General features: G+C 40.4%; 1 protein-coding gene across 1 annotated transcript in view; it reads left to right on the top strand.

The window, feature by feature from the left end:
- LOC137503361 (zinc finger protein OZF-like) overlaps positions 1–26,897 on the top strand; it is a 55,907-nt gene extending 29,010 nt beyond the window's left edge. Inside the window, exons 2-3 of the mRNA XM_068230918.1 lie at positions 25,627–25,845; positions 26,350–26,897. Coding sequence (XP_068087019.1) covers positions 25,627–25,845; positions 26,350–26,897 — 767 coding nt within the window. The remainder of the gene's footprint in view (positions 1–25,626; positions 25,846–26,349) is intronic.
- Positions 26,898–27,158: the final 261 nt, after the last annotated feature.

Raw genomic sequence — 27,158 nt, 5'->3', positions numbered from 1 at the left:
CATTCTCCGGTCAGCCCTAAATAGACATAAAAGCGCACTTTACATATGTCACCTGCATGGCCAGAGTTTAGTTTCTCAAGCTCGTATACATAAACTAAAAGCGATTTTTCATACTACTGTCCTTTGATATAATCTTATGCAGTGAAAGATGGTTCAAAGTCAAACATCAGGCTAAGAATTTAGAATTACCTGGCTACTGCCTTCTGAGGAATGAGAGACTTGGCAAAGGGGGAGGTGGGGTCTGTGCTTTGTCTCTTCGTGCTTGAAACATCAAATTATCTTTCAGTCGCCTCAACAGTATGAGCGAAAACCTGAGTACATGTTCATAGAGATACAGGTCTCTACTGTGAAGTGCTTAGTAGGTGCTGTATACAAGCCGCCTAAAGCTCGCCGTCTGAATGACTTAGAGACACATCTTAACAGAACCTATGTACAAACATGTTATAATGATGGGAGACTTCAATACAAACCTTCTATATTCACATTCTTCCAAAGCCACCCATCTATTGAATATGTTTCTGGCATGCGGTATGGCGATCCTCCTACTTTCTCCCACTCACCACACTAAAACTTCACACACACTACTGAACCTAATAGTACTCAGCTCCCTGCACGATCCCCATTTTGAAATGTTTTTCGTCGACAATAAAAACACGAAAACTGTAACATTTGTTAGTGGGTTGGATTCGCCAAATTATTATTATTATCATCATTATTAGTGTGTGTTTTTATGGTATTTAATAGTTGAATAGCCGAGCTGAGTAGCTCAGACGGTTAAGGCGCTAGCCTTCTAACCCCAACTTGGCATGTTTTATTCTAGCTCAGCCCAATGGTATTTGAAAGTGTTCAAATACGTCCGCCTTGTTTCGTTAGATTAGCTGGCACATGAAAGAAAGCTTGCAGGACTAAATTCTGGCACATTGGCATCTCGAAAAATTGTTTGAAGCGGGGATTGAAATTTCTGCACTTAGCAAATTCATTGCGGAGCTGAGTAGCTCAAGCGGTTAAAGTGCTGGCCTTATGTTTCTTATTGTGCGTGAACGTTGACTATTCAGCATGAAAGCAGTTTTGTTCTTCAAAATTATTATTGCAAACTTTTCAAAATTTTGAGTGTAGTTAGTAAGACGTAAAGAGAATATTTTTATTGCCCCCCCCCCGTGAAAGGAACTCGAATTTGATGTGTTTCAATTAAACAAGCAAGCTTTTAATGTACAGTCCTTTAGTTAGCATTCTTGTTTCTTGCCAATGTAAAGAAGCCACTGGTTCGATTCTTAGTCTGGTCGGTGATTTTTAATTGATTTTAGCTCGATGGTTGTGTGTATTGAATCCTTTAGCTATTATGATAGTCAACAGTCCAAGGGAAAGTGTGCTGAATTTGATTACCAGGTGGCCTGGGGATTTTTTAATTGCTCCCTGCTCTAATGTTAGGTGCCATGTGATGTAAACATTTCAGCAGGTTTCAAATCTGCAGCCCACAGTTCGATGCGCGAACAATAAACTTTGTATTCCCTGTCTTAGCAGTTAAGTTACTTCCAAGTCTAGTCAACTTGCTCGTACCGCCAATGTTCTTTTTCTAAGATGTGCATACTTGGCTAATTGCAAAAACAATGAACTTTGTATTTCATGTCACAGCAAATATTTCCAAGTCTAATCAGAATGTTCCTGCAATCAATTTCATTTTTGCTGAGACGTACATGTGTCACGACCTTACTTAATACAAAATTTGTTGCATTCTCTTTCCACATTCAGTTAACATAGTTTGTGCCAATCGTTCACACTTAGTCTTCAGTGAAAGAAAAGCTTGTCATCGACTCCGGGTCAGGTTGAGGACTTTCAACATTTTTTCTTCTTATGAACTTAAGACCTTTCGTTCTGAGTCGAAGTTAGCTCCAGGTTTGAGAACCCAAATCAGCGATTGTTTACTTTGCTCAGAATTAGAAATTTGAATTTTTGGAGTTAGATATTTGAATAGCACTTCAGCTTTGGGTCCAAGCGTGCTCCATGTTCAAATCCTAGTATTGCTAGTGATTTTTCCTTTGAATCTTGTAGAATAATTCTAAAATTCAAATTTCTGAGCTCGAATTGTTACAATAAACTTTTAGAGTTCCAAACACTAAAAACCAGCAGTACATTACGCAACAACATCTGTGACTCTGCAGCCGCTCAGTTTGAGGACCTTGAAATAGCTTTATAGAGGTATGTCCCTATGAATAGTGCACATGTGTTAAACCTTTCACCATCTCCACAGTCCCATACCATCATCTTGTTCCACATTCAGATCTGAGCCCTAGACCATACCTCACTCCCTTTTGCCCTTTAGTTTGTAGCCCTTTGCAGTCACTCAGCTCCATGACGTGATGTCACCTTTCCGCGATATGCCCCCATGAATAAAGCACATGTATTAAGCTTTACACCATCTCCCTTGTCTTATTAAAATAATGTGAATGGCCGCCATGCACTACGAAGCTCAGCTCCTAAAGACCATGCACAATGTCTCATCTTGTCTAGTTAGGTAAGAATCTGTAAGAACACAAAATAATAGAAGATATTTCAAGAATGAAGTCCTTCTGAAAAGGAAATTTATATTTAAAAAGGTTCTCTACCTCTACCTTTTATGATGGAAGTTGATTAAGTCCTGGCTGGCAACGTCTTACGATTGGTCCCTTTATCACCCTTTAGGGTGTTGTGGGATCTCCCCTTTTAGTGGCACATTCCGGAAGGAATATACCTTGCAAGGTGCACCATGATGAAAGTAGAGATTCCTCTTGCAAGCAGCATGATGATTCCTCTTGTTCATTGTCTTGCAGGCTTCTTGTAACAGTAGGCTTCCACTCACATATATACACACATACTGACACATACTGAAACTAAAATGGCACATTAATATGTGTTCCAACCATGCCTATTTAAATGTCAGTCGACACGTAACTTGCGGGTTCAGATGATTTGCACACCACACGTGTTCTGGAATTAATATTGTAGTGGTTATGTCGTGCAGAAGACGAAATAATGTGTTCCCTTTATAAGACATCACGGCTAATAAACGACATTTGGCATTGAATATCTTGTCGAATTATAGTGGGAAAGCGAAGTGAAGTTGTGCTTTAAAGTAGAGCAGTATGAAAACAGTAGAGTAAAATCTGAGTAAGTTGAGCGTCGATTACACACTGATTTTATCAGTCCTCAGTCTAGAAGGTTTGATTAGTAGGAAACCAATCATACATTTCTTCACGTCTTCTTATAGTATCATGGTTCAAAACTGGTCTTAGAAGAATTCTGAAAACTTGCCGGGCGGTGTTAGACTTGAAAATTATAACTGTTCATATCTGTCGCATGGTAACCTCCTGACCAATAAGAAAATAGGGATGGATCGCCACACGACCATGCAGCTATGAGCTTAAAGGCGAATTTCTCCAAGGTTATCAGATCTTGGCCTTCACTAGAGCTGTTATAAATGACCCATTGACCGAATTAAATTAAGCTTGTGCGGTAATCTCAATTTGAACTCCAATTATGCTATTTTCGGGTGCAGTGTGTTGTAGATGAAAGATTTATTTCCACAGTATATACTGCTGTATTAATTATACTGAAGTATTAAAAGTGCACTATTTTGATTTATTGATGCCTTGTTGAATTAGTAAAATTGGTTTGCAGATATCCTGTGTGTGGTGTGAAAATCGCATTTTCAGTATAGATTGTTGTGTAGAACTTTAAGGTGAAATTATCTGTAGACTTGTACAGTGCTTACGCAGTGTCATTCTACATTATTAACAGTTAACTTCTCTGAGATACCCAGCTATCATTTAGCTGTTAATGTTAATACTATAATTGGTTTTACAGTAAAATAATGATAATCAATACATTTACTATTTCTTAATTGATATTTCACCCATGTGTCATTGAAATGTGTTTGATCCAATCCAGTCTCCTCATTTTGGAGATAAATTGACCCGTGAGTATTTCTCTATGCCCAGATGCCTTTGATGCATGATTCCCATTTACAGCATGTACCCTGCAATTTACTAGTATTTTCGTACACTTCTCTGAGTATTAGCTTCCAAATATTCCATGCGATAATTCTGGACGTCGGTTTATCTTCACATAAATTTGTACTTTGTTTCTTAATATGGATAGATCTGTGTTGATGTAGGACAGTGAAAGTTCATAGAACTATTGTGATAAACCTTTTTCGTGATTGTTGTCTCTTTTCCTTTGTCCCTCAGTGAGAGACTTTGCTTGTTGTATCGTGTGGTACCGAATGTTCTCATTGTCGAGAAATGTTAGTTGAAGTGAATTGTTCTACTCTAACTGAAGTTCTGTTAGGTTCAACTTGCATTAGCTTGATCACCTCAAGAATCATGTCTTTGGCTGTTCTTCTGAGCAGGAGATCTTTCATGGGGTTACTTCAGAATGTGTTGCAAGAATATAAGCATAAATTTGGAAGCATTGTCTATCGTAATTACAATGCCGATAGGATTGATAAGTCTCTTAAAGGGATTCTTGGTGAAGGGCATACATAGAAGCTGCGAAGAAGTAAGGGCCACCTCGATCCTAGATCCGAAGAGCATACGTAGGCAGCCCATCTTGACTTCAAGGGAGGAAAGCATGCTGTGCATAGAATTTTGGGATTCAACTTTACTCTTTACTTTTCCAAAGTAACCCCATGTATCGTAAAATTTGGGACATGTATATGAAAACTTATGTCCAAATGTGGATGTACATCTGGGGAACTGTGAAAGCTGAATTTTTAAAATAAAAACTGACTTTTTTACGTATTGTTTGAAATTACATATTAAGATACTCTCACAATAAGTATTGGAAGAGAAGGAATTCAAGCAATTGCTTCCTTGTTGTACTGAATAACTGGCCATATAGCTCTAGGTCTGCATTTATAAGATGCTGGGCTCGAACCCGCTGTCGACAGCCCTTAAGTGCATGTTTCACATTTTCACAGCAAAAAAATGGTGCGAATGTACCTTAATTAAGGCCACAATTGCTTCCTTCTCATTCCTAGCCATTTTTAGCTCATCATCGCCATATGACCTATCTGTGTCGGTGTGAAAGAGAAATGGTAGAAACCATCAAATAAACAATACGCCGTAGGTTATATTCAATTAACTTTCATTAATATGGCTTAAATTTATGATTATAACTGGCCACTGTTCTTTGACTTGTAATTACATTCAAACTATTCACTTTTTCGTCTCTTTGATAAATCAAGGAAACTAAATTTTATGTACATAGTCAATGAATATTTACATTCTCATAAGTTCCATAGATTCATACTTTAGGAATATTTGTTGCTTCAGTTAAACTATTGTAGTTAGTATACATCTAAATGTGGCATAGAATTATTGTAGAATAGTTATTTTATTAGTAAATATCATTCTTGCTTTATTATTACTTAATCTTTTCATTCTATTGTTCCTGTTAACCTGTTGCAATTTGGATAATGTAAGTCCGGTTTAGAATTGAAGTGTAGCTATGTAATTAGATTTTAAGTTGCTCGCTTTGGAAAGGCCAGAAATCTCATGACATAAAAGATGTCTGTGAACATATCTGCCAGGTTACATCCAGCAGGAATGGTGTTGATTTCATTGTGTGCGCAAGTATGCAAGATTGAGTTGCTGAGGTTCAGCGCTATTCCGACAGCCTTATGTGAATTACATTCGACGTTGCATCCTCTCGAACTTGTGTTTTCTATGTCACAATCTGACTGTGATGACCTGGATAAGGAAGAGCATTGGCAGGAGCTACGAGGTCATGTTGCAGCGTATCCTGAAGATGAGTTTCCACTTCTCTGTGATGACCTTAATGCGCGTGATGGTCACTAAGAATTTTTATAGCTGCCATGGTGGTAATACTTTCGGTACCTGAGATGATGATGGAGCTCATATTTGAGGTTTCACTTATGGTGACTGCAGCAAGCAAATTGACCTTATCGTTGTTCAGCACCGTGATCTACGACGAAGAAAGGATGTGAATGTCATATCATCTGACTGTATTCCACCTGTGCATAAGGTAGGCATAGCGGATTTTAGGACCTCTATGCCCCCGAGAACATCAAGTGGTGGAAGCTTAAAGACTAGAAGGAGACCCTAGCAACAACAGAAATTTTCCTCTTGTTGATCTTAATGCATTTGACAACATGTAGACACATTCTACAGATCTTTCACTGCAACCGTCACAGTAAACTTGGGTACGATATAACCTAGTTCCTCTTGTATTCAATATCTAACGTTCCTATGGATGATTGCAGTCCAAGAAGAGTTGTAGGATAAGACGAAGGCATACTGTATATAAATTGGCTTTCACAAAAGACTCCAGAACACAGGGAAAGAATTGTCTTTGAGGAACCTGTGGCTAAGAAATCTGTCGCTGAATCGAGACGCACTCACCGTAATGACCTGTGTACAAGGTGTCTCATAACTATACTGACAGAGAAATCAGGGATACTCTTCGTGTAATGTTGAGAATGATGGTGAAGTCAGATTCTCGGGGAAATGTTTTCTTTTGAGGAAATTAAAGTGACCTTGTTACTTCCGGTCATGCAGTTCAGATTGATGAACTTGCTCTATTTGCTATGTCAGAGAGTCAGCCGTTGTGCGTCAGAAAAGAGAAGGGAGGGGAAGTAAAATTTGGAGAAATAGGTAATTCTCGATGCGAATGCACAAGTTTCTCGTTCTTTTCGCATAGTCGCTTCCAAACTCCTGTAGGCACTGTACAGTTTGTTCTACACGAATTGACTACTATCTGAACCCTATAGAAAGAGAAGACATCTTGTAACAAGAATACAGGCAGCTTTCCAAACCGTTCGCCACACACTACACATCCTGGACATAGTCCATAGTCACTCACTACTACGCCATAGTGAACTATACACCAAAGTAGGAGGGGGCCTTATTGAACATACACTGTAATCAAACCATTGGGCGTGTTGATTCCTTCGTTCAGTATTTCATTGAGTTTACAATATTATGAAGGAAGGAATACACAATCTTCGAGCATGGTTATTAATATAGAATATTACTGCGACAAACAGACGAGAGGAGAAACAATCTGGTGCTTTCCTTGACTAACATGCGTGTCTTAAATACAGTGTGTTCTTTAACTGTGTGTGCAGTTACGGCTATTAGATAAATGGACTGTGGATATTGCCTGTTAGAGACAATCCTTTCGAAGTCGTATGAGGAAGCATTATCTCTGTCTGCTCATACACTCCACAACACCTCCCTACCCTTATCTTCCCTGAATGGCGGCAGCAGCTCTTCAATTTCAATCGCGCACCAGGAAGTAACAATTTAACCTCATTTTCTCAAAAATCTTATTTTTCCCGCCAGTTTGATTGAACCATTAATCTTAACATAATACGAAGAGCATCCTTGAATTTTTGTCGGTGTAATTCTGATAAACTCTGTACACCTCTGAGCTCAAGGGAAGAAGAAGAGAACTGTTTTCCATCTGATGAAAATTGACACAAGTATTGAGCACACTGTCTGCATTAGAGACAAAGATGACCAGTGATTAGAGGACAAACAAGAAATCCTCAATCATTGGCAACAACATTTGTAGATATTTCCTGCATTGAATTACCACATCACCCTATTCCTGATGGTAAGTCCCATCCTATGCATCACATCAAAGGAAGTGGAGAGTGCCATTAGGAGTATGAAGGACCAAAAAGCGCCAGGACCGGATGACCATCCAGCAAACTTCTGGAAGATGAGGCAGTTTAAAGAACTCATTATCAACTGGCTGACAAGCTTATTCAGTGCCAGAGTTGACTCTGGCTCTGTTCCCAGTCATTGGGCTGTAAACATCCTTGTGCCTATTTTTGAGCAAAATGACGATTCAGCAGAATGTGCAAATTACCATCCAAATTGCACCCAATTGTACATGAGAAGTTCTTTTAGAGTAGCCTTCATTATTGACTGGGTGAAATCGCCGGCATTATTGCTATCCAATGCATCTTCATTAAGGGTGTTGGAACAACTCATGCAATTTTCACTGCCAGAATGCTAATTGAAAAGCACTGAGAGCACCAGCCGGCAGTGTACATTGTCTTCCTTGATACTGGAATTACTTTCAGCCGTGTTACTACGGCTTGTTGCTGTCTACGGTGTTGAATGTTGACAGATTTAGAAAGGTATGAAGTAGCAATTACACAACATGGGAATGTGTATACTTCATTAGTCGATGGGCATCGCAGCCGTCACTCGTGATGCATAGGATATGTCACCAATGGTATGATCATGTCCTTTTGCAGTACCTGACGCAGTTGACAATTTCATTAATCTTTTAAAATTACTTTACATATCCACTATAAGGAACATTGAAGGTAATATACAAAAATTTTAAACTAGAAATGCTGCTGGGATGGGTAAAATTTCTGGGCATATACGACAGTCAGTTCTTTGAGATATTGATTAGAGTATGTATGAAACAGCTATACCAGATGAATGAATACTTAGTGTAGTAGCACTCTGTGTATACAGAAAATGTGCTAAACTTAAAGCTAGTAATTACACAATAGTCGTCTTGACTTGTGTTGCATGCAAGCTCTTGGAATGCATTCTTTCTGATTATGTTATACACATTTAAGAAATTACCAACTGGCTCGATAGAAGGTAGTTCAGGTTTAGGAAATATTACTCCACTGAAGCTCATCTTGTGGATTCCAGCAGGATATAGCAGATATATTAGATTCAGGAAGTCAAATGTATCACGATTGACATATCTAAGGATTTTCTTAGGGTAGATCTCGGGAAAATACTGACAAAAAATTAGTGCGTTTGGGATAGATGAAACAATGGCTAAATGGGTGACTATAAACATATGGCCAAATTATTAAACATTAAATATTTGAGAATTGAACACATGAGATGGTACCAATTTTTAAGTTCATGACATTAGTACTTGGTATGCACCCCGTTAGCTTTCATGAGCGACTTGATTAGACTGGGCATACCCTCAAACAGTATTTTACACTGACTCTTTAAATCGTCATCATGACACCACATCTGACCGAGCTTCTCAATCAAGCCAATTTTTGTCATTATTTTTCTTTGGACATTTCTTTGCTATCGGATAAGGATATTCTATGGGTTTCATGTCTGGACTCTTTCTAGGCTTTGTGGCAAGGAGGCCCATCTTGCATAAAAATAAATTCACTTTGGCCAAACTACTCTTGCACCTGAGCTACCAAAGTGTTCTTAATGCTATCGTCATCACAACACCACATCTGACCGAGCTTCTCAATCAAGCCAATTTTTGTCATTATTTTTCTTTGGACTTTTCTTTGCTATCGGCTAAGGATATTCTATGGGTTTCATGTCTGGACTGTTTCTAGGCTTTGTGGCAAGGAGGCCCATCTTGCATAAAAATAAATTCACTTTGGCCAAACTACTCTTGCACCTGAGCTACCAAAGTGTTCTTAATACTATACTGTTCACGTCTGATAGTTCCTTCTACAATATATAATCGTCCACGGCCATACCAAGAAAACACACTCCAGACCATCACTGAAGTTGGATGCCTCACTCAATCTGGATGGAATGCTTCTGCTTATCTTTTGACATATTGACTTGTCCCTTCTTCGACAGGAAATACCAATTAGTCGCTAAAGCAAACCTGAAATAAATAAAACAAATAAGCCTAGCATTAAATGCAATAAGCTGTAAGGTTTAAAAGAAGAATTTCATACATTTACTGTGCTGTACGGTTACATCACTTAGATTGGGTTATAATAGAATAATGAGTGATAATTTGGGAATTACAGTAATTGTCATGGACTTGCCTGTTTCCATTCATCAGATGACCAATTCTGGAGAGTCTTGGCACACTGGAACCTCTTTGCAGCCATAGCAGGAGTAAACTTCGCTTTGCCTTGAGGTCATCTTGCTTTCATTCCAGCATTAAACAGCTCTCGCGTCAGAGTCCTGGCTAATACAAATGACCCATACTCTTCTAATTTCTTACGTAAATCCAAACTAGTAACCTTGCGGTTGTTTACTGACAAATTAATCAGTTTTGCTTCCTCCTTGGGGTTGGTTTCTTCTTTTGCCCACAGTTTCCAACACGTTGTTGACATTTTGTCTTGGGCCGATGACCATCGATGTTAGGCCCCTTAAAACAACAATCATCATCATCATCACATTTTGCCTTCCCGTTATCTTCATATTTTAAAATTCTACTTGCAGATTGCTGTGGTATTTGCAATCTAGAATCTATTTCTTGTTGTGAATGACGTTTCTCAAGAAGTAGCTCTCTGACAGTGCCTTTCTTGGCGAAAGGTCTCTTCGTCTTCCCACAACCTCAACATTTGACAGTTCTCTAGGACCACTCTTAAGAAATACAACTGAACTCCTGAATAGTATCAATAATACATGTAATTTACAGAATGCACAGTCTTAACAATAGGTCACATTATTTACTTCCAAACAGGAACAATATGTAGATAATAAAGATAAACAACAGAACATGCTCACTAACAAAAATGACACAAAACCATGTGAATAATGAAATTACATTGTGGTTGTCACTGTAGCCACTGTATGAAAAAATACAATAGTGTGGACCAGGATATCCCAAGTGGAAACTTTGCCTCCAAACAAGTTCAAGGATTAGGCTATAAAGGTCGATAGTTTACATAAAGGTAGAAATATACCTTTTACCATTAAAATTTGGCCTCGTCTGGTGTATTTCTACAAAATAGAACTCAGAGCATAAGAGTAGGTGAAGCTTTATTTGATCCTGTAACAATGATGGGATTGGGTCCCACAGGGCATTATTATGAGACCTTTATTCTCTGATATATATAAACAATATGAATAATGAACTGAAATAAGTGATGAGGCATTTTGTAATAAATAAGTTTCAGGATTATGAGTAATTGAAAAAGACCTTGACAATATTGTAAGATGGACATCGGGCAATGCTATATTTGTAAACGTGGTGAAAAGTCAGTTTCTTTGTTTCACAAATAGAAAGAGTCCTCTCCGGTTTTATTATTATATTGATGGGTGAAATTTCTTCATGGGGATCTCTGTAAGTACCTAGCTATTCATAATAAGGATATAGCTTCATTATGGTAATCATTTAATCATATTGAAAATAAAATTTACAGATCTCTTAATATGATTATTAGGTTTTTTAGGGGTTGTAAAGGCGAGGGCATATAAATCTCCAGCAAAGCCACAATGAGAGTGTGAGACCATCACCAGTATTACTTGAGTAGAGAACAGGAAATGATCCACAGAAATAGCTCCATTTCTTGCGAGTCATTTCTAACAAAAGTGTTGTGTTACAGAGATGTTGCAAAGTTTCAGCTGGGGAGACTTGGAGAAAGCAGACAAGTTGTTTGATTAAGCAGTATATTCTGAGATGTCATTGGAGAGATGGCTTGGAATGACATTAGTTGATGAATACATTTAAATTATGTTCTTTAAGTCGCAACATGAAGATAAGTTTGAATTCAAGGGGACAAATTTTGGCAAATGTTCACTTATAGGAAGATGATTTAGTGATTGAAATAATTTGTTTCATATATTTCCACAATTTTTTTTCTATTTAAACAACCAACAGCCCTAATTGCTGTGGTTTGATTGATTCATTGATTGATTGATTCATTGATTGGGACCTTAACTGATTTATGCTTTTGGTCTTAATGTGATGTACAGAGGGGGTGATGGATACTTCTATGCTTCTGATATAAGCATTGTCCACTTGTTGGGAAAGTGGTGGGAGTACTTTGGGATTATTTGATATTACAGTGAAGTGTTTTTGGAAAGAAAGTATATAGGAACATTGGAAATGAACAAAGAGGTGACAAGTCAAGTCATATGTAGGAAGATGGGAACAGGGGAATATGAATATAAGAGGATGAAGAAAATGGCGAGTCATTGTGGAATTAGGGATCAACAGGAAGAGCAACAGAAGCAAGGAATGGTATTGGTCAATGATTTGGAGATACTGCTTACTATATTTAATTTCCTAAAATTGTACATGTTCACATACACGTATGTGTACATATGCTCTGCTGAATATTCACAAATATGTAGGTGATTTTAAATTTACAAATTTGCAATGTTCCTCCCTTTCTATGCTACTGTGTCTACTGCTGTCCAACAGTGTGTTCCTTTTGATGTTCTTATATCTCATCAATTGTTTGAAAAGCAGTGGCAAAAGGGACTCAGGTTAAAACACAGCAGGTCATTGTGCAAGTTAGGTTCCAAAAAGGGTAAAAAATAAAATAAATAAGTAAATGCAATGTAAATTTTAACCTAATAGAATTTGTATAGTATTATTTGGAGTAGTTGCACAAGTGGTATGTGTGTTGATTATGTTTGTAAAACAGAAAATATTATGAGTAAGAGTTTGTAAATCCTTTACATTTATTAAGGATGAGCTGTGTGCTTAATAGAAAAAAATTGTATAATACTGTTTTAGGAAATTGTCTTCTTCTCTGTTCTTTTCAAATTTAGTGCTTGATAATAATGTATTTTTGTGTGCCATTTGCCACCAAGGTAGACACCTCTCTTGCATTCAATGGGATTTTCATTTGAATGTTCCTTTCCATTATATATTTTTTAAATGGGAGATAAATTAATTATAGTCTTCTTGTGCCACTATGAAATTTATTTTCTCAGCTGTTTCTATTTTAGGCCTATATATTTTTATTTCCTTACTTCTTTATTCTACTTTTCTGATTTCTTACTGACAGCCTTCCGAAGATACTAAGGTGGAAATACTCATAGAGGAACAAACTGATGATCAGCTGTTGCCATACATCAAAGAAGAAACAAAGTACGTATACTACAAGTCCTATACAAAATGGAATATGTTGTACCTATTCACAGTTGTGTTCAGTTGTGGTTGGTTTATCTGCAAAAGTGGCCATTTTCATCAGTTCAATCCTTTCTCTACAAGGTTACATTTAAACACTAATATGTGAAAATTCTATTGGTTAAAATTATCTAAAATATTCAGGAACTTTAAGATCATTTTTAATGTTCCATCATGTACTCGTAGTTTTATTCAATATACATCCACAAAAAGAATCTCGTGTAAAGCTAGATATTTTTTAAGTGTATTTGTTTACAATACCTTTAAGCAACCATGAAAAAGTGTTCTTTCTTTCACTTTCCCTGCATCATTTGTTCATCACATTCGTATCATCTGAAATGCTATATGAAACTCTTGCTTCCAGATATTCTGAGTAATATTGTTATACGTTCATGCCAACAGTGACACACAGAAAAAGCGATATTTGTAGATTAAAAATTAAATCTACACATTCAAAATTGTTAAGTTTTATGTACATTGTAAACAATAAATATTTAAAACTAACATAATCAGTTTCATTAATCAATATAATGATGGCTGAGTTCAATAATGTGATGACTCGAAGAATGTCATTTTGAAATTATTTGGTTAGATTCCTTTTTTCTGATCATTTCTGTTCTCTTATGTGTTAAGTCAGATTCCTCCATTTGTGGACGCCAAAGCAGATAATGTGTTGTAGAAATGAAACTTTGAGGTCAGTTATGCTACATCTTCGGTATCATAGTTTTCAAATGAAACTTGTGCATTGTTGTAAGCATAAAGAAATTGTGCTATTGAATTTATGTTCATTCCAGTGATGTGGTCACACTTTCTATTTCATTTTTGTGTTCATTGTCAGTCAGGTGCTTCTAGTGTGTTGATTGCAAACATACTTACACAATTAGTATTAACTAATAAAATGGACAGGTACAAGTGGAGTTTTAAATTTGTGCAGATTGCCTAAAAAAATTCAGAATTCTTCAAGTAAGTGAATTTATTATCTCATAAAAGTAGATAAATAGGCGGTACATTATTGCTTCACGTCCGTAGGTTTACCCTCAAAGTGCCCTACACGTGACCCCCGGGTGGTGCTAAGAAAGCAATAACTGTGGCTGCTGGACCTATCTTTTTAAAGATCCTCCAGCAATGGCAGAAGTATTTCATGGAAATGGTTCTTCTCAGAGCTACCAGACAAGAAACATCGGACCTTTCATCCGTGTTTTCGAGCTTAACGTAGAAAGCATCAGCAGAGCAAAATGTGACTACCTGTCCAAAGTTATCCTGAATAATAATAAAGATGTTGTGGGTATACATGAAATCCATACAGCCAATGAAGAAGAGTTTCGGATAAGGGGCCTCATTAATGGTTTCACAGCTCTTGGTGCAATATTTCACAGTGCACATGGTATAGCTACTTATGTTCGTAATAATATCCAAGTTGCCTCACTGCTCTTTCAAAACGAAGACGAAGACATCCATTGTGTTGCTGTGCGAGTGGCACATGTTACTATTTTTAACATTTATAAACCCCCAAACGCACAGTGGTCAGGTACCATACTCCCGACTGCTCAACACCCTGCAGTTTATATAGGCGACTTCAACAGCCATCACGAACTATGGAAGTACTCGGATGACAATGAATGTGGAAAGAAACTCGTAGAATAGACAGAAATGAACAATCTCTATCTGATTTTTGACCCAAAAGATCTTGGTACTTTCCAGTCAGCTGCATGAAATTGGGATTTCAATCCTGACTTGTGATTTGTTAGCTGCAATGATGCAGGACAGCCCAACATACCAGTGGTAAAGTGTTAAGACATTTTCCCCACAGTCAACATGGCCCCATTGTAGTGGACATTGGCATCAAAATTCCTGTTGTACGGTCAATACCACGTGCTCGGAGGAACTTCAGAAAAACAAATTCGTCAACATTCACCACTGAACTGGATAAATGTGTTTGGTGGATTGCTCCCAAGCACAATTACAAGCGTTTCGTAGATGCAGATATGATGGCGGCTAAGAAGAGTATGCCATAGAAAAGAATACATCCCTGGTTGGAATGTAGAGACTGATGCACTCTATAACGAATATCGGCATACTGGTGATGAAGACATAGCTGATGAACTTCTTTCCAGCATGGATACTACCCGGAGAGAACGGTGGATTGAGACAGTGGAGAATATCGACCTAACTCATTCCAGTAGAAGATCTTGGGGGCACCGCAGAAAACTTGGAGGAAGGACACCTTTGGTGAAGCAACAGCCTGGAGTTACTCCGGATGAAGTAGCATCTCACATCGTCACAACTTCCCAAACTCCATCAGATAAGAAACATACCAAATACATACGGCGCCAGCTCCAAACTCTGGAATCAAGAACACCACGCACATCAAGGTATTCACAACCGCTTACGGTGCAAGACATCAATGCTGCTCTCAAAGACGTTAAACCAAGTACAGCTCCAGATTTTGACGACATTCATCCAGAATTTCACATTCATTTAGGGAAGAATGCAAGAAGTTGGCTGTTAAGGTTTTTTACCGACCTTCTACAGAACAGACAACTCCCGGCAGAATTCAAACGAACGAAAGTGATTTCCATCTTGAAACCAGGTAAGCCTGCCAAAGACCCAAGCAGTTATAGACCAGTTGCTCTTCTTTTTGAGAGGCTATTCCACAACAGAATCAGCGCAACTATTTTTCAGCATATTACAGTTGATCAAGCTGGATTCAGGCCAAATCGCAGCTGCTGCGATCAAGTGCTTTCACTGACATTCCACATGGAAGGAGGTTTCCAGAAACAACTCAAGACCTCAGCTGTATTCATTGATCTTACAGCAGCATTTGACGCAGTCTGGAGGGAAGGATTAATTTACAAGCTTCTCCGAATTGCACCCCGTAGGACCATCGTGCAGGTTATAAGCAATATGCTCAATGACAGAAGATTTGGAGTGTGTATGGGAAATAGTATGAGTAGAGAAAGGAAGCTCAAAAATGGATTACCTCAAGGATCGGTACTGTCTCCCCTACTGTTCAATTTGTATATCTCCAATCTCCCAGAAACATCATCGCAAACATTTTGTTATGCTGATATCATAACACTAGCCACTCAAAATCAATACCTTAGTGTGACAGAAGAAGTGCTACAAAGAGACCTGATTTCACTTGAAACGTACTTCAAGAAATGGCAACTGTGTCCTAACTCTAACAAAACAGATGTGTCATGTTTTCACCTGAATAATCGCCAAGCTCTCATTAAACTTCACATACGTTTTTGTCACCAAGAACTTCGGCATAGCAGCTATCCCAAATATTTGTGGATTACACTTGATCGCACACTATCTTACAAACAACATCTTATGAATCTGTCAAAAAAGCTCAAAACACGTACTATTATCCTTCAGAAATTGTATGCCTCAAGTTGGGGTTCATCAGCAAAGACTTTATGATCTGCTTTGGGACTGGTATTCTCGTGTGGTGAGTACTGTGCACCAGTGTGGCTGGATAGCCCATATACAAGACTAATTGGTACTCAACTGAATGTTAGCTTGCGGTTAATATCTGGTACTATCCAGTCCACATCCCTTTATTGGCTCCCAATTCTGTCAGGTATAATGCCACCTGTTTTAAAAAGATAAAATGCTCCCATCCGAGAGTTCAAGAAGATAGAAAGGAAGCCTCAACTGCCTGTTTTGGATGATATTCCTGTTCTGAAGGTAACGAGGTTGGAGTCACGACATCCATCTTTGCATGATGCTGTCGCATTGGCTGATGGGAATTTTCACCCTTTAGAAGAATGGAGAAGTCGCTGGAAAGTTGCCACAGACAGTTCCTTACACAACATCTTTTCTGGTGAACATCATCTACCGCGTAAGATTTGGACCACTCTGAATTGGGTGAGAACAAATCATGGACGACGCAGGGATGCCCTTTATAAGTGGAAATATATCCCATCACCAGAGTGCGACTGTGGTGTATCTCGACAGATGATCCCCATATTGTAAGTGAATGTACACGACGTTCCTACACAGGTAGCCCGAGTGACTTTTTGGAACCAACAGAGGAAGCCATACAGAGGATCACTCAACTGGACATTCTGCTATAAAACATGTTTCTTGTCTGTGTACATTTGTAAATACTATATATTTGTATATATGTATCTAACTTGTTGCCCTATACTAATAATAATAATAATAATAGGTAAATAACGTTGTGATATAATATTTCTTCAAAAGTGTAATTATTGTCACTGACCTTACAAAGTACCACAAGTGTATGTCCTGTTTTAAAACATTTAATGCTGTAGTGTTTTTGAACTGTAATTGTGACATTGCTAATTAATTTTTTGCTGTCTCACCTTTGTTGGTTACTGTGTGAAATGATCTTGGATAATCCGTGGGAAATGATTGTATAATCTCGGATTTGTGCTCTTAACCAAGCCCTTGTATCAGCAGGTCATGCGATGGCTAGTCATAGCCTAAGGTTTGACTTCAAACCAGATTTGTGATGGAAACTATGAATCCTGAATGGTTTATTTGATTTTGTGAGTGGTTAGAGTCTTCTCGGCTCTTATGTGATGCACTGACTTGTTCCTACTGTACTCTCACAACTAGTGGCAAGAAATATTCATGTCGGTCCTCAGAACTACCAAGTACCACCTCACACTCTCTGTTTCTTTGTAATTCATGTGTAACAGGACACAGTAGGCTACATTAGAGAACAATCTTGCATTATGACCACCAGTAAAAATGTTTGCTATGAATCCTTTCACACACAAAATCATATTTCTATTTTTGATGGAGTCTAAATTAGCTTTCTACTTTCTAAACATATTTTGTGCAGAGACCAGCAAAGCGACATGCATTTTATGTGTCTTCTTTTTTCTTGGCATATATGTCAGAGAACAGTCCATTGTCTACGTAGCTTAGTCCATTTTACATCATAGATTTTAGATGCTTCTGAAGGATTCAGTCGACCGGATCTTATCTGCTACTTCCCACTTTGTTTTATATCTCACCTCAGGCGCTATTGTTTCCTCACTCTTATTTCAGCAGTCTACAAATATCATGCGGCACTTAAATGACTTCCTTTAAAATGTCTAAACTATTTGCCATGCCAGTTGGGTATTGAATTACATAAGAAAAGATTTTAAGATTCATAAAATTTCCTAATTGCTAACATGTGGAAATACACGTATTTCTGAGATTACCAATTAGTGATGAGATTACCTTCCATTTGTGGAGAGACACATCGTCCTGAGCTAAATAGTGATGAGGCTTACTTCCGTTTGTGTAGAGACACATGGTCCTGAGTAACCACTTAGTTATGTGGCTTCCTTCCAGCTTTAGAGCGTTGAGTGTCACATGGCCCTCAGCTGACCACTTTGTGCCACTCCTCCATGGTCTTCATATTTACGGGCGTGATCGGAGTGAAAATAACAAACTGATTAATATGATCGTCTGCTGTCTATGACGTATGTAAGCAGAAATATGAATTGCAAAATTCTATTCAGGCTAGAATACACTGACGGACTCCCCTCATGTAGGTACTCGTAGAATTTCACCGGATATTCAAACTGTCCTTCCCATTTAACACAGATATACCCATTTTTTTGCGTTATAAGATTTTCTTCACAATGCATTTTTTATAGGAGTCACTTAAACACGAAATCCAGAAGCGTTCAGACATTCAAACACTATTTTGTGAAAATAAGTTTTTATAGATATCGGACATAGGCATTAGGGGAGAAAAATTGAACATACAATAAACTAATTTGAATGTTAGGATGTGTAAAATATCCATTGCATTCCATTTTTGTAACAGAATATTCATCAGTCTGCATCTGGTGGCAGGGTCCGGTGTTGTGGTTCATTGACTCCAGTTAGTTCGGTCTCGGGCCCATGTCTGCATGTAGTCTTCCAACTTTCAGGCCGTTGTGCACTTTATCAGTCTATGCTGTCTGGTTCGTCCCTAGCGCCTCTTTTCACCGACTTTCTGTGTAATACTCTGACTTTCCCAATGTATCGTCCTCTACACGCAACACATGACCAACCAGCGCACACGCCTTTCCCCAATTTTCTTCTGGATCGCTGCAATGCCAAAACGTTTTCTAATAACATCATTTGAAATGTGATCTAGTGTAATTATGCCAGCCTTCCACCTAAGCAACTTTGTATCCATGATGCTTAGTTGGCGTTCTACATCTAGAGCTGGTCAGCATTCGTTGCCGTAGAAAACGACAGGATGGATATCGATAGGACAGATATCAGTTCGGTAGAACTTAGTTTAGAGATGGCCCTTCGTCCAAAGCTCGGAAGGGCTCCTGTTGTCATTCTCCACTTCAGTCAGGCTTTGTATATCCTTATGTTGATTTCATCAGTAAGTCGGCCATAATCATAGATTGTGGAGTCAATATACTTAAATATCTCTACTCGTGCAATATCTTCAACGTCAACATGCATGGTTCCAACTTCTCGACGATGTAATGCAATGTATTCTGTCTTTTTCTTGGTGGGGCGCGAGGCTTATTGCGCTAGTCGATTGTTCCAGTCTTCTGTTTGACGCTGCAGGTCTAGCTTATTCTCTTCAGCTAAATGATATCATTTGCTTAGAGAAGTGTTCATGGTATTGGACTGCGCAGGTTTGTGGTAATTATGTCCATCACAAGAATAAGCTGCAGTGGTGATAGGCCGGGGCCTTGATGGACTCCTACAGTTATGCGGAAGTCATCAGATGCTTCTGCGGCAGCTTGAACACAACTCATTTGTTCTTTGTAGAGCAATTATACCCTCTCAGCAAGGTGCTCTGGAATGCCATGTACTTGTAGGGCTGACTGATTAGGTCATGAAGTACCCGATGGAAGGGCTTCTAAGAGTCCAGAAATTTGTGATGAAGCCTCTTATTCTTCTCACAGTGTTTCTCAAGTAACAGTCCGGCAACATGGGTTTCTCCTATTGCGCCACAATTTTACTCAAATCCAGCTTGGCTTGTTGTATGTTTGTCTAAATCGCTAATCCTTTTTGTCGAAGATTTGTTCTAAGTCTCTCATTGCGAGGCTCAGAAGTATGTTCGGGCCGTGATTAGAAAAATTGGCAGGGCTTCCCTTACTTCTGAATTGATAATCCGTCGCTAGTCTGTTTGTTTTTGACCTTCTTTGATGATATGGCTGAAAAGCTTGCTTTAGCCACACTGCTGCATCCCCCCATTGAGAGAAACAGAACTCTGCCGGAAGATAATCGGGACAGATGGCATTCCCTGGTTTCATTTCCTTCAGCATAGTCTGGACTTTAGTGACGTCATTTTCCTACGTTGGACCTTCAACAGCGGAGGTGATTAGGATTGGTAGATACGGAAATTCCATGATTGAAATGTTGTCAAAATAGTTCCACCAGTGTAGTCGCGCTTCCCGCCCGTCCAGTAGCAAATCGTCTGTTTCCTCATTGATGCCGTAAAAACGTTGGACTTCTGACGTTTTGCGATGGCTCGATTGGACTAGCCGTTAAAAATTCCGCTCGAATTCGCACATGTCATGTTTCACATATAGACGTGCCTACCGGTTTGATTTTGTTACGGCAAATATCTCCTTCATTTTACGAGTGGCTGCCTTGTAGGCATTCCAACGAGCAAGAAACTCGTGGTACAGCTGCTTCTTCAACCGTACTGCATATTTAACATCTTCATTCCTTGGCCATATATCATGTTTAATCCTTCGTTGTCGTCGCCCTGACTTAATTGTTCCAGGAATAGAGCGAAAGGCCTCTTTCAGTTTAGTCCGGCTCACTTCAACTATGGTGATTTGTGACTCTGTAACTTTTGCAACGACGTTAGTCTCCTTCTTCAGGGGCAACCATTTGATCCCAATTTGTCTATTTCCTGTGAAGTATTGGGCTCTTGGTGACTTTATCCACAGCTTAGATGACTGGTCGTTGTTGCATCGCAAGGATTTAATAAGGGACAACTGTTATCTCTAGAACATCTTCGAGATTTCACCCTCTCACAAGGATGTAGTCAATGCGAATTGGATGGGAGCCACTGTAGTACTGAGTAGATGAATATCACTCTTTTTGAACCGTGTGTTTGCGGTGATCAGTTTCTGCATAATCGCGAACTTGTTGGGCATCGTCGTTCTTTTCTCCATATCCATGAACGCCGTGGACTGTTTGTTCTTCTTTCCTCGGTCCGACACGTCCATTCAGATCAGCGGCAGCGATAAGATAGTCAGCGGTCTTCTTGTCAGGCGGTGCCCAGAACGCATCTTTGGTTTCCATGCGTACGTCAGTTTGTGGAGCGTTGCGCTGAATAATTGGAATTTCCTTCTCTCCCCAATGCGGACGAGTTACATCAAGCGATTTTCAAACTTTTGCACCTAGGAGACTGAACCGTCAAATTTAGCTGATCTGACAATGTCAACACCATGAGCTGTTCTTCGGTTTCTGTTGTACACCAGTTAGTAACCAAACCTCTTTTCACATGACTTTTCTCCATTCCATCTTTTTTTCCGCACCTCTCAGATGCCTACAAGCCTTCTCTCAAGTGCAGTGGCGTATTCGCTATTTCACCCAGGCATAATTCAATGATGGGATACAAAATGGGGGTACTAGCATGGTTAGCCTTCACAGCCCGTGCGACGGTAACCCTAGCATACTTTTCATGCTGACTGGGCACTGCCAATGCGCGTCCCTTCCAGGGGCTGCACTAACCTTGGCTCCGATACCATGTGACATATTTCTGTAATGATGTAACGGCATTATTTTACGGCCGGCTTGTCTTGAAGCATTTAAGTGCTCATGACGGAGGGTAGTAACGCAGCTGCGGACATGGAGAACTGATGCCTTTTGCAGCCACTCCTCTAGAGAAGAAACGCTACCCTCTTTTCTGCATTAACTTCCAGAAATTTAGTGTACCTCTTCCGCCTTCTGGTCCCTAGTGAACGTCTCCATCTCCGCCAAAGTTGCCATTAAAGACTTTGTACATGTTTGGTACGCGAGAGCTTTTATATCTTCCTCAAGTTCATCGGCAGGCCAGCGGGGAACCCGTATCCGTCACCTGGGAAGCGCCACGTGTTACAGCAATATAGCTGGTTGGTGTAGAATATTTATCAATGCTAAATGAAACATTATTATACTGAAAACTAATTGTGAACCTGATAAATTACTTGTCACAGGAATCAAGTATTCACGTAAAGAAGGGTTACAGACTTTTGCACCTTTGCTTGGTGTGATATGCCACAGAACGCATGACATACCATCCAGTGTCGTATTTTCTGCCCCCTGTTGTCTAGTGGTGTCAACATCAATATCTTGTTTGATGATCAAGAGATTTAGTCTGTCATATCTGGAATCAATGTCCCCCTTTCATTTGTCCACTTATTTTCTCCAAAGAGTGCAGTAACAATGCATGGTCGAGCCTCCCATTACTTTGCTTGTGAGCCAGTCATGCATTCGACTGGGCCATGTGAATTCAGTTCATACAGCATGAATTGGAATGTACCAGTCCATGTTACGATATATTTTAGCCTGCGTGATCGATTTTCCCATGTCGCAGTTGTAAGCGGATCTCACCTTTAACCAAGAAATTTGCATTTCCCGCCCTTCTTCCGTAGAATATATAGAACTACTCTGTGGTGGGGAGACAGGCTCAGAATTGGATGCTATCCAACTATGTTATGAATCCACTAAAAATAATCTCGTTGCCAGTGATCTTTTGAAATAAATAGAATAATATTCCTTCTTTTACATAGCAGCAATATCCACTACGGTGCAATTCAACGTCTTGTCATGTCGAATTTTGGCTCAAGCCTTGATTTTCACGCTCCTTCTATCCGTATTATTAAAGTAATACTTGAAAGAATATTCAAGGGCATGATAGGTTGCATTTGGTTTCAAAATTAGGATATTAGGACATTGTAATAAAACGCTACCACCAATGCCATATTCTGAGTTGCCTTCATAATGTCTTTAACAGCAGTGTCTTGAGGAGAAAAGACAGTATCAATGCTAGCGAGAGAGCCGTCGTATACTTGTTATATTTCAGCTTTGCCAGGATTTCATCAGGATTAGTGGCTACCGTGTTAAATACAGGAATTAAGACGTAGACTGATGTAGTACATGGTAGTAAGTATGAACGTCCTTGTATATACCTACCGTCCTATATATAGGTTGGCTATGTTTGATTGCACACCAATGCTACATATTTCGGGTAAGCGACACAGTGTCATAATAAAATGCTATAGTGATATAACAATGTACAAATACAATATGTATACACTGACTGACAGTGACAATGCAACACCAAGGAGGAGTGGTTCGAAAGGGATGAAAGTTGGGGAAAAAGCAGAGACGGCACGGATGAATAATTGATGTTTATTTCAAACCGATATGCAGGTTACACAATGCGCACGGCATCGACTCAGTAGGATGTAGGACCACCGCGAGCGGCGATGCACGCAGAAACACGTCGAGGTACAGAGTCAATAAGAGTGCGGATGGTGTCCTGAGGGATGGTTCTCCATTCTCTGTCAACCATTTGCCACAGTTAGTCGTCCGTACGAGGCTGGGGCAGAGTTTGCAAACGGCGTCCAGTGAGATCCCACACGTGTTCGATTGGTGAGAGATCCGGAGAGTACGCTGGCCACGGAAGCATCTGTACACCTCGTAGAGCCTGTTGGGAGATGCGAGCAGTGTGTGGGCGGGCATTATCCTGCTGAAACAGAGCATTGGGCAGCCCCTGAATGTACGGGAGTGCCACCGGCCGCAGCACATGCTGCACGTAGCGGTGGGCATTTAACGTGCCTTGAATACGCACTAGAGGTGACGTGGAATCATACGCAATAGCGCCCCAAACCATGATGCCGCGTTGTCTAGCGGTAGGGCGCTCCACAGTTACTGCCGGATTTGATCTTTCTCCACGCCGACGCCACACTCGTCTGCGGTGACTATCACTGACAGAACAGAAGCGTGACTCATCGGAGAACACGACGTTCCGCCATTCCCTCATCCAAGTCGCTCTAACCCGGCACCATGCCAGGCGTGCACGTCTATGCTGTGGAGTCAATGGTAGTCTTCTGAGCGGACGCCGGGAGTGCAGGCCTCCTTCAACCAATCGACGGGAAATTGTTCTGGTCGATATTGGAACAGCCAGGGTGTCTTGCACATGCTGAAGAATGGCGGTTGACGTGGCGTGCGGGGCTGCCACCGCTTGGCGGCGGATGCGCCGATCCTCGCGTGCTGACGTCACTCGGGCTGCGCCTGGACCCCTCACACGTGCCACATGTCCCTGCGCCAACCATCTTCGCCACAGGCGCTGCACCGTGGACACATCCCTATGGGTATCGGCTGCGATTTGACGAAACGACCAACCTGCCCTTCTCAGCCCGATCACCATACCCCTCGTAAAGTCGTCTGTCTGCTGGAGATGAATCCGTTGACGGCGGCCTGGCATTCTTAACTATACACGTGTCTTGTGGCACACGACAACACGTTGTACAATGACTGTCGGCTGAGAAATCACGGTACGAAGTGGGCCATTCGCCAACGCCGTGTCCCATTTATCGTTCGCTACGTGCGCAGCACAGCGGCGCATTTCACATCATGAGCATACCTCAGTGACGTCAGTCTACCCTGCAATTGGCATAAAGTTCTGACCACTCCTTCTTGGTGTTGCATTTGCTCTGGCAGTCAGTGTATTTGTGTGACAAAATAACATTCATAAAAGATTAGCCGTGTTTCAACAGATCTTGCTGAATGTCGGCAAACGTTCTCAACTTTATTAATATCTACAGCACAGACATTCTCTCAAACAACCTCAAGAACAAGGTCATTTACAAAAATTATTACTTCCCTGCAACAAAGCGCAGAGTGCTTCAACAAGATCAAAACTCCAAAGCATATGCAGTTCTTTATGTAGGAGAACAGACTACGGATTTCGATAGAATAATATGTGCTGGATTAAAGAGCTTGTATGAGTATTTACCCTTTTAGGCTGGACCACTTCTCATGCTTTCTTCAAAATTAACTCGTACATTTCAAAACCGTGACAAGTTTCTTGCGCCTGATATCGTGATTAAGAAAAGGCGCAACATATTCTCGTAACAAGTGAGAGCTTTTGAAATTTAACCTCAGATGATGTTTACTCTCAGGAATGTAATGTTTATGAGTAACGAGCTCCCTACACTGGATATCAGTAATTGGAATGTCCAGTAGCTAATCCCCTGTGTGAGAGTTGTAGTGGATTTGGCTGTTGAACTATTGGTCACATGGTTTTAATTTGTCACTGTAGATCGAGACCCGAGGTGAGCTATAGAGATCATCAACCTCCGGACGGCGGCGCATCTAGTTTTAGGTGTAGTGTGTGCAGTGAAGTCCTGGCTAGGAAGTTGGACCTCTTGCGACATCTGAAGAGACACAAGGAAGATCGACACTTCAAATGCGATCACTGCCGAAAGGTGTTACGTAGCCGAAGCAGCTTGTCAAAACACCTCTGGGTCCACCCGCTCCAAGTGTGCGGATTTTCTGATAATTGCTTTACAAAGAGGAAAATGCTGACAGGGGACACGCGAATGCATAAAGGTGGGATTATAAACGAATGCTCAGTATCTCATAAAAATTGCAGGAAAAGGCCGGACGTTATGCGGTCTCACACGGGCGAGAACCGATACTCCTGCAACGTCTGTGGAAAATCCTTCAGCTCGAAAAAACTAGCAGGTCACATGAGTATACACACAGGCAAGAAGCCTCACGAATGCACTGTATGTTGCAAATCATTTGTCAACAAAAGCAGTTTAACTTATCACAAGTTGACTCAAACAGGAGAGAAGCAAAACAGGTGCAATGTTTGTAGCAAGTCATTCATACAGAAAGACAGTCTGACAGCTCGTATGCGGACCAATGAAGGCGAGAAGCCATACATGTGTAATGTCTGTGGCAAATCATTTACACTGAAAGGCACTCTGACACGTCATATGCGGACCCATACAGGCGAGAAGCCTTACAGTTGCAATGTGTGTAGCAAATCGTTCATACAGAAAGGCATTCTAACCGGTCATATGCGGACCCATACAGGGGAGAAGCCATACAGGTGCAGTATCTGTGGCAAATCATTCACGAAGAAAGTCAATCTGTTCGATCATATGCGAACCCATACACGCGAGAAGCCATACAGGTGCAATGTTTGTGGCAAATCATTCATAAGGAGAGGTGATCTAACCAGTCATATGCGGACCCATACAGGCGATAAGCCTTACAGCTGCAATATCTGCGGCAAATCATTCACGAAGAAAGTCAATCTCTCCGATCATATGCGAACCCATACAGGCGAGAAGCCTTACAGGTGCAATGTCTGTGGCAAATCATTCATAAAGAGTGGTGATCTAACCAGTCATATGCGGACCCATACAGGCGATAAGCCTAACAGCTGCAATATCTGTGGCAAATCATTCACGAAGAAAGTCAATCTGTCCGATCATATGCGAACCCATACTGGCGTGATGCCGTACAAGTGCAATGTCTGTGGCAAATCATTTACACTGAAAGGCACTCTGACACGTCATATGCGGACCCATACAGGCGAGAAGCCTTACAGTTGCAATGTGTGTAGCAAATCGTTCATACAGAAAGGCATTCTAACCGGTCATATGCGGACCCATACAGGCGAGAAGCCATACAGTTGCAATATCTGTGACAAATCATTCACGAGGAAAGTCAATCTGTCCGATCATATGCGGACCCATACAGGCGAGAAGCCATACAGGTGCAATGTCTGTGGCAAATCATTCATAAAGAGAGGTAATCTAACCGGTCATATGCGGACCCATACAGGCGATAAGCCTCACAGCTGCAATGTCTGTAGCAAATCATTCATGAAGAAAGGGATTCTAACCGGTCATATGCGGACCCATACAGGCGAGAAGCCATACAGCTGCAATGTCTGTGGCAAATCATTCATAAAGAGAAGCAATCTTACCAAACATATACGGAGACATAAGGCAAGTCATAAAGAGAGGCAAACTAACCGATCATATGCGGACCCATACAAGGCGAAAAGCCGTACAGTTGCAAAGTCTGTGGCAAATCATTCATAAAGAGAGGCAATCTTACCGAACATATGCGGAGACATACAGGCGAGTCATAAAGAGAGGCAAACTAACCGAGCATATGCGGACCCATACTGGCCAGAAGCCTTACAGCCGCAATGTCTGTGGCGAATCATTCATAAAGAGAGGCTAACCAACCGAACATATGCGGGCCCATACAGGCGAGAAGCTTTATAGCTGTAATGTCTGTGGCAAATCATTCACAACGAAAGGCAGTCTGACCGATCAAATGCTTACCCATAGTGGCGA

The sequence above is a fragment of the Anabrus simplex genome, chromosome X (assembly GCF_040414725.1).
Source record: "Anabrus simplex isolate iqAnaSimp1 chromosome X, ASM4041472v1, whole genome shotgun sequence".
Taxonomy (NCBI): Eukaryota; Metazoa; Arthropoda; class Insecta; order Orthoptera; family Tettigoniidae; genus Anabrus; species Anabrus simplex.
The sequence above is the reverse complement of the archived record's forward strand: the minus strand, read 5'-3'. Positions and strand labels throughout refer to the sequence as shown.